The sequence below is a fragment of the Sinocyclocheilus grahami genome, unplaced genomic scaffold, assembly GCF_001515645.1.
Source record: "Sinocyclocheilus grahami isolate Dianchi unplaced genomic scaffold, SAMN03320097.WGS_v1.1 scaffold21.1, whole genome shotgun sequence".
NCBI classification, from domain to species: Eukaryota; Metazoa; Chordata; class Actinopteri; order Cypriniformes; family Cyprinidae; genus Sinocyclocheilus; species Sinocyclocheilus grahami.
Genome location: NW_015505200.1, coordinates 955,627 through 971,468, shown reverse-complemented (window position 1 = coordinate 971,468; position 15,842 = coordinate 955,627). Strand labels below are relative to the sequence as shown.

Sequence of the window (15,842 nt, the reverse complement as noted above, 5' to 3'; positions counted from 1 at the left end):
TACAAACCTCCTGTTTTCCATTTGCACAAAAGCACATCAAGAACAACCACCAAAGGGTTGTTTGTTATTCAGATGAGACATTGCTAATGCAAGGGGCTTATTAGGACATCAAGGCGGTAGTGGATACTACAGCAAAATCATTTGAGAAGAGAGCGATAGAAATTCACTAAACTGAGCAACATGTCATCTGGATGCAAAGCAAGTACTATCCACTTTGTATTGATTGCCGATGTCAAAAGTAACATTGCCATGACTTATCTAATATGAAAAAGACTCATGGCTGTATTCGATCAAAAGGGTGCTTCTACTAAATACTGAGCAAAGGGTCTGAATACTTAGGACCATGTGATATTTCAGTTTTTCTTTTTTAATAAATCTGCAAAAATGTCAACAATTGTGTTTTTCTGTCAATATGGGGTGCTGTGTGTACATTAATGAGGAAAAAAAATTTACTTAAATGATTTTAGCAAATGGCTGCAATATAACAAAGAGTGAAAAATTTAAGGGGGTCTGAATACTTTCCGTACCCACTGTATATATATATATATTTTTTTACAACACATTATCTCATTATAAATCTGTTTTATGGGAATGCTCTTTGTTGCTTGTTAAATTATTAGCTTTTTTATTTTGGAGAAAACCTCAGAAAAAAACAAACACGACCTCTACCAAACAAAACATAACAAAGAAAGAGATTGTTATGGATGGGACTCAAATATTAATTCAGATCCCTATCATGCACAAAAGTTATTATAAAAAGCTGTTGTAGATAATACTTGGACCCAAAAGAGGCCTAACATACCTGATATGAGAATGAAAGATTGTTTTTTTTTTTTTAATTCAGAAAAAAAACAAAAAAATCACTTAAAAAAAAAAACAAGAACCTACAGTGAACTTGATCTATAAGACTATCCATTTGCTTGTAAATAAGTTATACGCAGAAAAAAAAGAAGAAGAGAATTGACAAGAAAATCAACCATCTCAGAGACATAATGTGGCGTCTTGTTAATATGACGTATAAAAATCATAAACACCATCAATCTTTAAAACATTTTACTCCTGGAAGTAAAAGCCATGTACACAGTAAAAATGTGTAAATCATGCGTATAAATATGTATAATTCAGAGTGCCAAAGAAACTCAGTTGCTTTCAAACGAACGAGGTTAAAAAAAATCTTGAGCTGTTACCAAAAGCAAACATATGCTAAAAGCATTTTATTTGAAAATGGGCAAGTCTAGGAAAATTAAATATTTTTGACTAGCTTTCATTAGAGCAAAGCAAAACTGTCTAAATATGAATGTGGTCTGTCGTCAAAATGTTTAACTACATATAAAAAGTGATGGTAAAAGAAAACAGAAATTCAACAACATTGATCATAGTCCAAAGGCCTATGGCCTAGCTGTACGTCAAGTTAAAACACAGGACATGAGTTTGGACCATTAAAATAAAACAAACAGTTGAGTGTGGCCTTTGTACATCAGGTGGGCCAATAAATTGTTGTCCATGATACAGAAACGTGGTCCTGGAATTTAGCTACATCTCCAAACACAGAGAACAACCCCCAACTTCAGCAGAACTGTGGAAACAGATTGAATAGAGACAGCGTTAATTACATTTGTCTTGTTTGTGGATAATATCAATTTATCAATGGATACAACAAAAGAAAATGGCAAAAGAAAAAACATACCTTCCACCTATTTCCACATTCAGTGCAGAAGACGAATGTTGTCATCGGTTCATCAGCACTTCGAGTTTGAACCTAAAGAAAGTTGTGTGTTTATAAAATGTATAAATAAAAAACCCTACACTGACATTCATAAACATTGTCTAGGATTACCTGGGTGTAGGTACACTTCTTCTTTTTGCACTTGCCACAAGTAAACAGGTCAGTTTGGGTGCCCCCAGAAGTGGCCACCTGGTGGTCCCTGATGGCTTCTTTGGTCAGATTCTTACGCATCTCCTTCAGCTCATCACTTGCCATTTCCTGTTGGATTTAGATTTCCACAATGTCAGTATGAGAGAGAACATGTTTCTATAATTATTACACAATGTTAAAGTGAACTGGTTGTCACTCACCTCTGCTGTCATTTTTGCTATGCGGTCTGGACTCACATTACCACACAGCACATTCCTTCTCAGGTTGGGGTTCTTTGCATCCTTAAGATTGGATATTCGGCTTCGTACACGATTCTTGTATTTCATATCAGTATTTTTGAACTCCAAAAAGATACGTGCAAGTTGATCAAGGAAATGCATGTAAAATTTAGTATACTGACAACTAGTATTTTTTTAGACTTCGCTCACATTTCAATAACAATTGCTACTTTTTTGGGATGAATATGAAAAGGATATATTCTTCTATCTGAGCTCCAAGTTCATCGCAGTCAGCACCAATCGCAATGTAATCATCTAAAAGAAAAAGACAACACTTTAACCATTTAAAAACAAGAAAAATGCAAATAAATAAATATATATATATATATATATATATTAGGGATGTCAACGATTAATCGATGATCGATTCATTGTCGATAAGAGATGCAATCGATTAAAGCTATCGATGGTCGATTAAGCAATTTAATTTTGGGCTGCGTGCGGCTCATGCGGTTGTGATATAAATGCATCATCATTCACTCATAATTACAAATTAAGCTTTTAATGTGATTTAAACTTTAAAAGTACATTAAAATAGAAACAACACAATGTTCTTCAACATGGAATGCAATAGAAATGTAGTAACAGTCATTTCCCCAGATAATTGTTTCATATTTGAAACAATTAGGTGAAGGTTGCAGGGCTGCGTTGTGGAAATTCGTGACCAAGAACAAAGCCACATAAATGTAGGCTACATGGGCTCAAACCGCTTCCAGCTAACCAAATATTCCTCTAATAAACAAAGCTTTTATACCACACCTGTCATAATCAGAGCTTATCATTTGTAAATAAATAATTGCTGGATTCAAAACAGCAATTAAAAGGCGCTGTGACCGACACTGACTATACGTTTTCCCAGAGCATTCAATGATGGCACTAAACGGTGATGCCACAACTAAGAGCATCCTTCACGAGTTTCTGCATGGACCTAACTAGCCTAGGGCACAGGTTTTCAAGCCCTGGGACAAAATGGGATGTTTTAAGGAAAATGTATAGCCTATGTAAGTAATAGGCCTAAAATAAAAATAATTTGTTTTCATCAAAAAAAAAAAAGCGAAATATATCGGTTCTTAAATAATTAAGCTAACAGATTTAAAACAGAAGTGTGGCGCGGCGCTCCATAAACAAGTTCACGGAAAGAAAAGGATGACAACGCGCATTCTGTTTGTTTGCTTTATTTTGCAAAAGCACAAATCTTGTTTTTATTGTGAGTGTGCAAAAATAAAAGTAAACACTTTTGCGGATTATATCTTACTCCAAAAAATTGAGTTTTTTATGTTTCAGCTGTTCGATCGCACCGGCGCCTCACGGGCACACACCCCACATATTCTAGCAATTCAAACTTACATCGCAGTCTGTTCATTATCAAAATAAAATACAGTCAACCAAACATATAAAAGGTTACACTGGTCAGTTTAAATAGACCGCAGTATACCGGTCCACTCTGCTGTTATGCCAAGGACTTTTTTGCTCATGTGAAGAGGATGCTCTTTTCCGTCTATATGCAAATGCGTGTAAAGTACAAGACTAGTTTACATTATAAATAATAGTTTAACATTCAAATACATTGAGAATATGGAAACATTTGGATTTGTGCTGAATGAGACGCAAGTAATAACCTCCAAATACATCTAGCCAAACCCGAGCTCGCTCCGTCTCGTATGCACGCATACATGCACTGTCACAATCTAATGCACTGTAAATGCCGGATTTTTTAAAACAAATAGGCCTACCGGAATGCAAAAATTGTAAATCTGACATTTTCCGGAAAAAGATCCAGCAGTATCAAATTAAGTACTGGTCATAATACTCACATAAAAATGTTCCATGTGAGCAACAGTGTGTTTTGCTGCAGCAGCACCGATGGAAGCGGCTCACTGACTGTGCAGCACAGCCACACGCGCCTAGGGCTGGGTATCGTTCAAAATTTTTCGATATCGATACCGATACCTTGACTTCGATACCGGTTCCTGAAAGATACTTTTTCCGATACCAATTTTATGAAATAAATTTTAACAAGATTACATTATCTAAAAAAAAAAACTTTGGTTTCATTTTTCAGCTTGTTGATGTTTATCATTGTTTATCATTGATGTTGACTCATCTCCTGAGCCACTGCACAAAGGAACAAAATGTAACCAGTGCAAATAGTTTTAATAAAGCTCAAATAGTCTTCAATTTACACATCTGTTAGGCTACATTTACACTAGTTAGTGTTCGTTTTAAAACGCATAGTTCAGACAGAATCATGATTTCTATTTATTTTCCACTGATTTACTGATGAGCATTAGCAGCTTCCAGCGCTGTCTGCTTGTGTTCTCTCTTCCATGATCACTGCTCTGACTCAGAGGTAATAACATATTTAATTTCAGCAACATTACATGGCCAAAACACACATTAGATGGCAGAGCCGGATTTACCTATTTTCGTGACGTAGGAAAAACACATTTTTGGGCCCCCTTCCCTAATAATATAATATGACATGTTTCCATCCTGAAATCTCGTGTGGGTTGAACTAATTTTTTTACGCACCTCATCCAAAACCTTCCGTTGCAAATTCCAAAACGTCATTTTAGAACTGATAACAGAGGCTTGAGCCATTGATATGCAGGCTAACGCAGTTATTAATGCAGTCTAATGCGGTTATTAGAGAGAGGGAGAGAGAGAGATTAAGTGCGTGTGAATACCTGCATCTATGCGTCTCTCAGCAGCGTTCAGCAGCAGCGTCTACTAATAGCGAATCTTTAAACTAAACTCCTTCATGAACCTCGCTACTGAGAAATGTCATGTTGCTTTTCAGCTGCGAAACTATTTTACTGATAAATTTGCGGTGCAGTGCTGACAAGAAGTTTCTGTTCGCGTCTCCGCGTGTGTGCTTCTGTGAGAGAGACTGGGAGAAAGAAAGCGGGATTTTCATGGCCTACATAAAAAAAGGTGGAAGACATGGAAATAGTTTGTCATTTTTTACCCTATTGTTTGTTATATTTATTTGCTCAATGTCTTGAGCAATGCGTAAATCCGGCCCTGTTAGACGGCAATCGGAATATATTACAAACACTCGATGGTGGTTTAAAGTGAGTTTTGAGTAAAAGCGGAATATAAATCTTATTTATTGTCTTATGTAGCATGATGCTACAGTTTGCATGAATGGTCACATAACACGCGCTTTCGGTCGTGTAACGTTAGTATGAACGGACATCTGCATATGATCGGAACTCCACGCAGCTTACGCGCTACTCTACACTGCTGGTATTACAGTACCACGAGAGCTAAAGAGAGCAGACTGCTCCGTGCGCTTTCGAATCGCTCTCGTGGATGATCGATCTGTGCCGCACCTCTTCTAGTCGAACACACCAGCTAGTGTGGCAGGCTTATTGGCTCACTGACGCTGATGAGATTAACCCCTTAGGTATCGAAATTTGGTACCGAACGACAAGACGTTTATTTTATTTTAAATGCCATAATGTCAGTTGAAAACATTGCAATAGTGTTTTAAAATACAATAATGAGCACCACGAAACCATTTAAAGAGGCGCGTTCAGCGGTCTCCGTGTCGGGATAGGAAACAGTCAACAAAGTAAAATGACGTACAAATGTACGGCGCGCTCTCTTCATTTTATCAAATGATCATAATCACATCATTTTACAATTCTGCTACTAGCATTTTATTCAGACTAAAACACCTTTAATTCGGGCGAGAAAGCTGTTTTTTTTTGAGTGGCTTTTGCACATCCTGTCATGCCGGTGACTGCGTGCTGCTGCAATAGACGCATTTTGCTGCATTAAAGTTAACGATTAATCGATCAATTGATCGTTAATTTAAACGAAGATCGATCATGGAAATGATCGAAAATTGACATCCCTAATATATATATATATATATATATATATATACACACACATATACACACACACACACACACCTTGAAAAAGTATACAGACCATAAACCTATATATATAAACATTTTCAATATCATATGAAAGTAATATGACAGTCTAAAAATTACACAAAAATAAATTATTAAATTGATATATAATTAAAGAGTCCAATTAAATTAATATTAATCAAAGTATTCCATGCATTTTGCACCATTCACTCAAGTTTGAATGTACGATTTAGAATTCAGAAAGACAACAAAATTAGTACCAGGTCTAAATACTCTTGGCAAGACTTAAAAAGGAGAAAAATACGTGTGCGGAAGAATTGCCTGCCATGACTTGCCTCCTGTTTGCAAAGCACTTGATAGCATCTCCCTGCACTTGATACGGACTGAGTCAGATGTGCCTGGTGCCCGTGGGAAAGTGGCTATCAGTGTGTTGGGTGTTACATCGACAGACTCACTCTTACTGCTAGAATTACTGCTTGAGCTGAGAGAGAAGAAATAAAGAGACAGAGGAAAAAGGAATAGAAATCAGAGGATGAGGAAGTTAGATCTATAAAGCCTTATTTAATGAGCAATGTGATTATTTAATTGGAAAATAATCTTATGACCATTAAAATGGTCTTGGTACCTCTCCTCTCTGGGCTCCGGGCTGGCTTGAGATGGTGAAACCACTGGTGTTGTGTGTTCCTTCTTTTTCTCCTCAGAGTTCTTTTCCGCAGCAGGTTCATCTGGATGTCAAAACCACTCGTTAGACATTTCATCAGTGTAATAGTAAAAATGATCAGAAACTGACCTATATATCTGTGTGGTGACTCAAAAGCTTGTAACAAAGGAAACCTGCAGTTGCTACCACATACAGGCAATTACTGGTATTACAACAACACAAACCCATCATGACTTATATTCATGTTACATAAGAAACTAAACGAGTAGTTTGAAATGAATTATTCAGTATTATACATTATATTATACACAAAGCCCCAAAAAGTATTTAGACACATAAGGCCCACTTTAAAAAAGTGTGTGCAGCGCAATGACTGGTTTAATACTTGATACTTCTAACATAATGGAATTCATACTTTAATTGCAGCTTAAGTGTCTAAATTAAATATAAGCATGCCGATACAAGCATTATATGACATCTTAACCAAGAAACTACATATGGGAAATGGAACCATCTGTAAAATTGGAGGAAAAACTAATAAGAAATGCTTACAGTCTTTTAAAAAACACTCTTTGCTCACACAGATTCAAATGAAAAAGCTCATGTTATTTGTTGATTACACTTACCAAGCAATTTCTTCCAGGATTTGATCAAGGACTTGGCCAGCGAGGTCACTTCATCGTCTGTGCTCTGCTTGCGGATGGCATTGACCGACATCCCGATCCTCGTAGACTATTCATAAGAGAAGCAGTAGAAATCTCTCGTTAAAACTGTATTTTAGCACCGATGCGCTAATGAGGAGCCGTGAACAACAGAGTAAACATACCTGCAGAAGCTCCAGGGTCATGGGTATATTCTTTAGTTCCTTTAGTAAGTCCAGTGCACCGGCCTAAAAAAAACACGGCTTACTAAAACACATTTCATTATGATACACTGATAGACACTTTATGGGAACTTCAATAACACATAAGCATGTTTACAGAAACGTCAACAGAAGTTACTATGTAGCATAACACCTACCTATCCTCACTTTTACGTCCACGATATGGGCAAAATATTGCTTTATTATATATATTTTAAACATACTGAACGCAAGAGTCCGTTTTTTTTAGAATAACTTAATTTGCATTACCGCATCCCACTGACTGACCCTGTGCAAGTATCCGTGCTAACAGCTAATGCTGCTAATTTCCCCGCTAAGCGTCGAGTTTCTTAAACAATAAACTAAACCACTATATATTTCTCTCACTTAAGCATTAACCACTAAATCTATTCGAAAAACAGATCCTCAGTTTCGCTGTAGATGATGAAATCAGTTCTTCTTCGTGTGTGTGTAGCTGTTAGCTTGCTACGTAACTAACGTTAGCCTCGTCTGATCCGAGACATGAAATTCATTCATGACAAAACACCTCACCCCGCTCTTCTTCTGTGCCATTTTATCCATATTTTTTGCGATCCGGATGATCTCTTCCTCTTCTTTCTTACCCATTATTGATGTTCAGTGGTAAATATTAAATTGATAAAAAAACGTAGAACCACATACGAACACACCACTCAACCGGCGGCGGACGCAGCAGCTCTCAGTCCTCTGGCAGGAAGGCGTTTCTATGAAAAGCCTAGACATCACTAATCAAACCATTGACTAGAAGCGCCATGTAAAGCGCAGGCAACACTAATCGAAGAAACGAACGCGCGTCACACTTGAAGCGTTCTGAATGAATGCATTGCATCTAGTTTATCCTTACACCACTTGAAATTGACACACACAAGTGATTCAGATGTTATAAACAAGATGTCAAATATCTTGAGCCGTATGGTGGAGCGATTTGGTAGTGATTTGTGCTGAAAATACTGTGTGGTGAGAGTCCAGCAACCTCTGTTTGCAACACTAGAGTGCGCTCGTGTTTACTACGACGGTGGTGCTCAGAGTCATGTTTTTATAATCAGTGAGGATATATTACAAAATCAGTTCTTTTGGCGCGCAATTTCGAAGTATATTGATGTAGCGGTGGGCTATACGTTTGTTGAGTGCCTCCAAATGTTTGGAATGAGCGGAGGCTGACACGAAAAGGCAATAGATTAGATAGTAGTGGATGCTGAAATACCCCAGAAAAAATGAGAAGCTAAAACTGGAAACTACAGAACATATGTTGTTTCTGTTAGTCTAATGCCTATAACAGTAGTTTGCTTGAATGTATAAAGAGTAGGCTAGTGAATATTGTGGAAAGTTTTACTGTGCATAGGCCGCTTTTAAAAATTTTCTTTCTTTCTTTCTTTCTTTCTTTCTTTCTTTCTTTCTTTCTTTCTTTCTTTCTTTCTTTCTTTTTAAGACATATCCTCCTGACTACCAGCTATGGAGTTTTGTCCTCTGTAGAGGACATTATGTTTTAGTGATTTCTCTGAGACATTACATGTCACAGTTTTAAGTATCAGTCTGGATGTCCCGTACAGAGCACATTCAGGGCTTTCCAGAGATACCAAATGATTGGATGTTTCACCATGACCACTCCCTCTCCTTGGTTTTTAAATATGACTGACATTTAAAATTTGATAAACATATCTCTTCTGTCATTGGATCCAGTTTCTATCAGCTTCGTTTACTGTCTAAAATTAAAATGAATTGATTAAATCTCTATCTGACCTTCTTTACTTCTATACTCCGTCTAGAAGCCTACGATGCTGTGACCAGGCCTTGTTGGTGGTCCTTCACGTTAGGCTTAAGCGTAGAGGGGAGCATGCATTTGCGGTGGCAGGGCCACGACTGGAATACCCTACCTTTACAGATTAGAATGGCCCCTTCTTTGTCTGTTTTGAAGTCCTTGCTAAAAACTTATTTGTTTTCCTTAGTGTATTGACTACTGTGATATGGTAATTTTTAAACATGTGGTTTTACATTTTTGTCTGGTTTGTTTTCTGTGTATGTGGTAAAATTGTAGCTCTTCTGAAAAGCACTTTGGTCAGCCTGGTGGCTGTTGTATATGTGCTCTACAAATAACTTGAACTTGAACTTTACATTCATTTAGTGATCAAGTGTAACACCCTTATGGAAATATGATGATATTTTGTAATTATCATTTAAATCTGACTAATTTTCAAATTGTTTTTCATAAATCAACATCTCAGGAAAATGCTATGGGGTTTCAAATCAAAATATGACCTTCTAGATTGGGTTGGAAAAGGAATTTATAGCTTTATAGACATATTTATTGATAAAGTGTTTCCATCATTTGAACAGCTACAAAAGAAATATAACATACCTCAATCACATTTTTTTTAATATTTGAAGCTGCGAAACTTTGTTAAACAAAATAATTAATTATACCCCAACTCTCCAAATCAAACCATGATGGAAATTATACTTTTGCGTGATCCTTACAATAAAATAAGTATTTCATATATATATATATGAAGCACTATTCCAGCTGACAAGCACATCAACTCTAGAACACTTAAAGTCCTCCTGGGTGGAAGATTTGGAAGTTGAAATTACAGAGGAGCAATGGGAGGCAGCCCTTAAACAGATTCATGGCTCATCAGTTTGTGCAAGACACAGAGTCATACTTCATAAAGAGCAGGGGTGTCGAACGTCGGTCCTTGAGATCCGCAGCCCTACAGAGTTTAGCTTCAACCCTAATCAAACACACCTGAACAAGCTAATCAAGGTCTGAAGAGTTACTAGAAAGCTACAGGCAGGTGAGTTTTAATTAGGGTTGGAGCTGTACTCAACAGGGCTGCGGCTCTCCAGGACCGGAGTGCGCGACCGCTGCGGCAGCTGTTGTTCTCACTGTTGCCAACTCTCGCGAGACAAATAAGCAACATCAGCTTCAAAAACAAGCCCTATATATATCCTCCTGAGACCCAGCTATGGAGTTTTTGCCTCTGTAGAGGACATTATATTTGAGTGAATGTCTCTGAGACCTCACATGTCCCAGTTGTAAGTCTGGATGTCCCGTACAGAGCACATTCAGGGCTTTTCAGAGATATCAAATGATTGGATGTTTCACCATGACCACTCCCTCTCCTTGGTTTTTTAAAAATGGCTGACATTAATTTAGTGATAAAATTCTTATGGAAACATCCTTATGGAAATATGATCATTTTATATTTTATATATATAATTTAAATCTGATTCATTTTCAAATTGTTTGTCATAAATCAACATCTCAGGAAAATGCTATGGGGTTTCAAATCAAAATATGACCTTCTAGATTGGGTTGGAAAAGGAATTTATAGCTTTATAGACATATTTATTGATAAAGTGTTTCCATCATTTGAACAGCTACAAAAGAAATATAACATACCTCAATCACATTTTTTTTAATATTTGAAGCTGCGAAACTTTGTTAAACAAAATAATTAATTATACCCCAACTCTCCAAATCAAACCATGATGGAAATTATACTTTTGCGTGATCCTTACAATAAAATAAGTATTTCATATATATATATATGAAGCACTATTCCAGCTGACAAGCACATCAACTCTAGAACACTTAAAGTCCTCCTGGGTGGAAGATTTGGAAGTTGAAATTACAGAGGAGCAATGGGAGGCAGCCCTTAAACAGATTCATGGCTCATCAGTTTGTGCAAGACACAGAGTCATACAGTTTAAAGTTTAACACTGGTCTAAACAAAAGCTCAGTAAGATATTCCCAAATGTAGACCCTTCATGTGACCGTTGTGGGTGTGCCCACATGTTTTGGCCCATATGTTTTGGAGCTGCCCAAAATTATCATCCTACTGGGGAAGTATTTTTCTGACATTGTCAAGAATATTACAAAGGTCAATTGATCTAGATCCCCTGATGGCGGTTTTAGGTATTGTTGAATCTGAGATAGCTAAAAACAGGGCTTAACAAAATATGATTTTATTTGTTTGTCTATTAGCACGAAGATTAATATTGTTAACCTGGAAACAGAAAGTTGCCCCCACATATATAAATCTGATGAGGGATTTAATGAAACATTTGAAGCTCGAGAAAATCAGATTCTCCTTAAAAAATAAAGAGGAAACGTTTTCTGAGATATGGCAACCTTTTATAAATTACTTTGGTGATATTGATTCTACAGGAATTGGTTGAATTTATCCATTGAGATAAATGCTTAATTGAGCTAAGAAGAGGATTGAATTCATACTTCAGGTGTTTATTGGACTAATGCCCCCACTTTTGTTTTATACATATTGTCTACTGTTGGTTTCTCCGTGTCAATTATTATTATTATTATTATTTTTTACTGTTCTGTAATTATATGTTGGATAGTTATATGTGAGATGTGAGTGAATATGTGTTGGTTTATATGTGTTGTTATGGTTTTGATATGTTTAAGAAAAAATCTAATAAATAAAGTATTAAAAAAATATATATATGACCTTCTGTTATGAAACAGGATGTCGACTTCATACATGTCCACTGTAGAGGACACCAGGACTTAAAGCATAGACACAGAGTCATACAGTTTAAAGTTTAACACTGGTCTAAACAAAAGCTCAGTAAGATATTCCCAAATGTAGACCCTTCATGTGACCGTTGTGGGTGTGCCCACATGTTTTGGCCCATATGTTTTGGAGCTGCCCAAAATTATCATCCTACTGGGGAAGTATTTTTCTGACATTGTCAAGAATATTACAAAGGTCAATTGATCTAGATCCCCTGATGGCGGTTTTAGGTATTGTTGAATCTGAGATAGCTAAAAACAGGGCTTAACAAAATATGATTTTATTTGTTTGTCTATTAGCACGAAGATTAATATTGTTAACCTGGAAACAGAAAGTTGCCCCCACATATATAAATCTGATGAGGGATTTAATGAAACATTTGAAGCTCGAGAAAATCAGATTCTCCTTAAAAAAAAGAGGAAACGTTTTCTGAGATATGGCAACCTTTTATAAATTACTTTGGTGATATTGATTCTACAGGAATTGGTTGAATTTATCCATTGAGATAAATGCTTAATTGAGCTAAGAAGAGGATTGAATTCATACTTCAGGTGTTTATTGGACTAATGCCCCCACTTTTGTTTTATACATATTGTCTACTGTTGGTTTCTCCGTGTCAATTATTATTATTATTATTTTTTTTACTGTTCTGTAATTATATGTTGGATAGTTATATGTGAGATGTGAGTGAATATGTGTTGGTTTATATGTGTTGTTATGGTTTTGATATGTTTAAGAAAAAATCTAATAAATAAAGTATTAAAAAAAAATATATATGACCTTCTGTTATGAAACAGGACGTCGACTTCATACATGTCCACTGTAGAGGACACCAGGACTTAATGCATGTTTATTACACATTTTGGGAGACACAACAAATAGAGAAAAAATTATGTATCAATATTCCTATTGAATATTAGATATTATTATAAAAATCTAGCTAATTATTACTCCCATTATTGCACTTATTTGTTAATTCTATGATGCCCCAAAAACACATTAATATGCAAATTAGATACAGTTTATAGATACATTGTATATAATGGAAAAACTCGTTTATGGCCATTTTTCATAAAGAAAAATTATTTGTGATTCAAACAAAATTCCCACTGTTTTTGCTTTTTCATGTCTATTCATGTCTTTTTATTTCTTAAAAAACAGGACTTTTTAAAGTCCCGATGTCTTCTACAGAGGACATGGCATAGCATATAAATAAAATATCATTTTGCAAAAATTTTATTTTTCAATTTTTTTCTTATGCTCTAAACCAGGGTTCCTCAAATCTTGCCCTGGTGGGCCAATGCGCTACAGAGTTTAGCTCCAACCCTACTCAAACTCACCTACCTGTGTTTTTCTAATGATCCTGAAGACATTGATTAGCATGCTCAGGTGTGTTTGATTAGGGTTAGAGCTACACTCTGCAGGAAAGTGGATCCCGTGGGCCAGATTTGAGGATCCCTGCTCTAAACAATGTAATGACATGACAAAATACTAAATTCACAAAACTGTTTTTTTCCTGGTAGTCAGGAGGATATGTGTAGATATTAGAATATAATGCACAAGGGTAATGATGTTCTGGACTGTGGGAGGCTGTGGCCTTTTTCTGGTGTAGCTGAATATACAGACAATTAGTTTTCCAAAATCAGCCTATAAATTGTCGTCCTGACTTCTCAGTGGGATTTCAAACACTTTGCTTGTAAATTTCAGACTTTCATGCTGGAAGGTTTGTCATTGCAACATCATTAATTATAAAAGCCATAGAAATAGAAAGGAGTAGTTAATCAATTTAATAGACGAAAATTAGTTCTAAAGTAGGATTTAGATTTCAATAAATAAATAGGTATGGCCTTATATCAACATATTCTTTGGTAGGCTGTATGACAAGGTGAAAGAAATAATTCTATATATAAATATGTCTTTTGCTATCAGTAATATATCGGTATATTGGTCCTGCTGGTTGTAACACTGGTTTATATAAAATTAATAATGTTCTTAAATTTTTGGTAAGTTTCATATACACATCTAAAATCTAAAGACAAAATGTACACAGCAAATTTCTGGAGTTGAAAAATCAGGAGTTAGGCAAAAAAGAGTGAAAGAGTTAGATTTCTGGAGTTTATTTTTTAACTCTGACTACAGCATGTGTTATGGGATACTCCCTGGCTGTGTTTTATTTTGGAGTTCATTAATTGGTGTTCAGGAGCGTGTTTTAACACCACATCTGGAGTTAAATGTTGAGAAGGGCGCCAAGACACGACCCTGGTTCTGCAGCACAAAGGACTTGTACTTCATCGTGAGGTAGGTAAAAGCGTATTTACATATAAAAAAAACTTTCAAAATGTTCGATATTTTCTGACAGAAACACGTTTTGTCGTAGCTGTTACGTTATACTGTGTACTAACGTCAATGATCGTGGCGAACTTGGTGCTGAACGTAACTCATATTTTCTCCGTTTTTCCGAGCATGTTTTGTGCGGGCTTTTTTTTCTCGATGTGAAGGAGCCAACATTAGTTAACCGTTTTTCCATTCTCCGTGTTCCTGAAAATTAGTGTTTTGCCATCAAATTAAAGTAGTGACTCAGCTCAAGAAACATCATATTCAGCTTCCATAAACTAATGCCGACGAGGTAGTATCTTTTATCCAGTAATGCAGCCTTATCTCTGTGCTGGAGTCTTTTTGATGGTCACGCATGTACACTCAGATTGAGTTGATTTTAACTACCAGGGAGTTTATTCCAAAGACCAGAATTTGCTGTGTACTATATACTGTAGTATATAGCTATATACTATATAGCTATACTCAGGCCTTATACAATGGATATGTGAGATTCTATTTAACACTTTTCTGGTTTTATACATTTTACATTTTTATTGAAAAAAAAAGTATATAAAAATAAGTATATATATTTTGTCAGTTACTAAATGTACTTTGCTTTTAATGTTATTGATTTAATTGAAATGCGTTTTGTCACTCTATCCCAGTGCTGGCTTGTTATTAAATAAAATCCCATGTCTGTTACTCAGTGCCTTGCATGTGTGCAAGCCTCTAATCCTTAGAGATCAAGACAACGTGATTCTACATCCAGTGAATTTGTTTTGCCCTAACGAGTAACAAAACCAATAATTATTATGGCATGTTTTGATAATGGCAGCAAGAATGCACCCTACACTGCTCTGAAACTCAACTAGTTATAGAACAGAGTAAGAGCTTGATCAGTGAGTGAAATTGTTCTGTTCAAACCAAACTGCTTGAAATTTCCCTAGAAACACTGCAAGGCTAATCTCCACGCCACGCTGATAAGGAAATCCTATAAAACGATCTGAGACATGACGGGGAGCCTTGAGATTACTAGAAACTGCTGAATATCAATGAACAATTATCAATCTCATTATGAAGAAAAAAATAATAAAAGTTAAAGAATGAACAGATTCAGTAAGTTGAGTCAACTCTTATGCTGTACATATCTATATCTAGTACTGATTGATTCATGTGATACACGATTACTATCACCCCAGATGTAATGCACTAAGAACTGATGTTGCCCTGCTGTAAACCAATCACAATCACAATATTCCTGCTGTGCTTCCGTAGTCACAGTTATGTTCCCACTGAGAGACACATGCTTTACTAGCTGAGACGTCCCTTTCCCATATAGTCAGCTACAGCATAAAACCGCTCCACTTCACCCCACTCTAATCCCTATT

At 36.1% G+C, this 15,842-nt stretch overlaps 1 protein-coding gene across 1 annotated transcript; it reads right to left on the bottom strand.

The window, feature by feature from the left end:
- Positions 1–1,206: 1,206 nt before the first annotated feature.
- On the bottom strand, positions 1,207–8,341 carry LOC107558928 (transcription elongation factor A protein 1-like). Its single transcript, XM_016242633.1, has 10 exons — positions 8,117–8,341; positions 7,529–7,591; positions 7,329–7,434; positions 6,667–6,766; positions 6,377–6,522; positions 2,353–2,409; positions 2,077–2,231; positions 1,838–1,984; positions 1,688–1,759; positions 1,207–1,576 (listed from the first exon to the last, which is right to left on the bottom strand). Exons 1-10 carry the CDS (start codon positions 8,189–8,191, stop codon positions 1,568–1,570), a joined length of 930 nt encoding a protein of 309 aa, XP_016098119.1. The 5' UTR covers positions 8,192–8,341; the 3' UTR covers positions 1,207–1,567.
- Positions 8,342–15,842: the final 7,501 nt, after the last annotated feature.

Excerpts from the sequence above, each read along its gene's own strand:
- LOC107558928 (XM_016242633.1), bottom strand. The coding sequence starts at position 8,191 with ATGGGTAAGAAAGAAGAGGAAGAGATCATCCGGATCGCAAAAAATATG. Across the intron at positions 7,592-8,116 it reads TGGCACAGAAGAAGAGCGGG|GCCGGTGCACTGGACTTACT; the intron begins GTGAGGTGTTTT and ends TGTTTTTTTTAG. Across the intron at positions 7,435-7,528 it reads TGACCCTGGAGCTTCTGCAG|TCTACGAGGATCGGGATGTC; the intron begins GTATGTTTACTC and ends TCTTATGAATAG.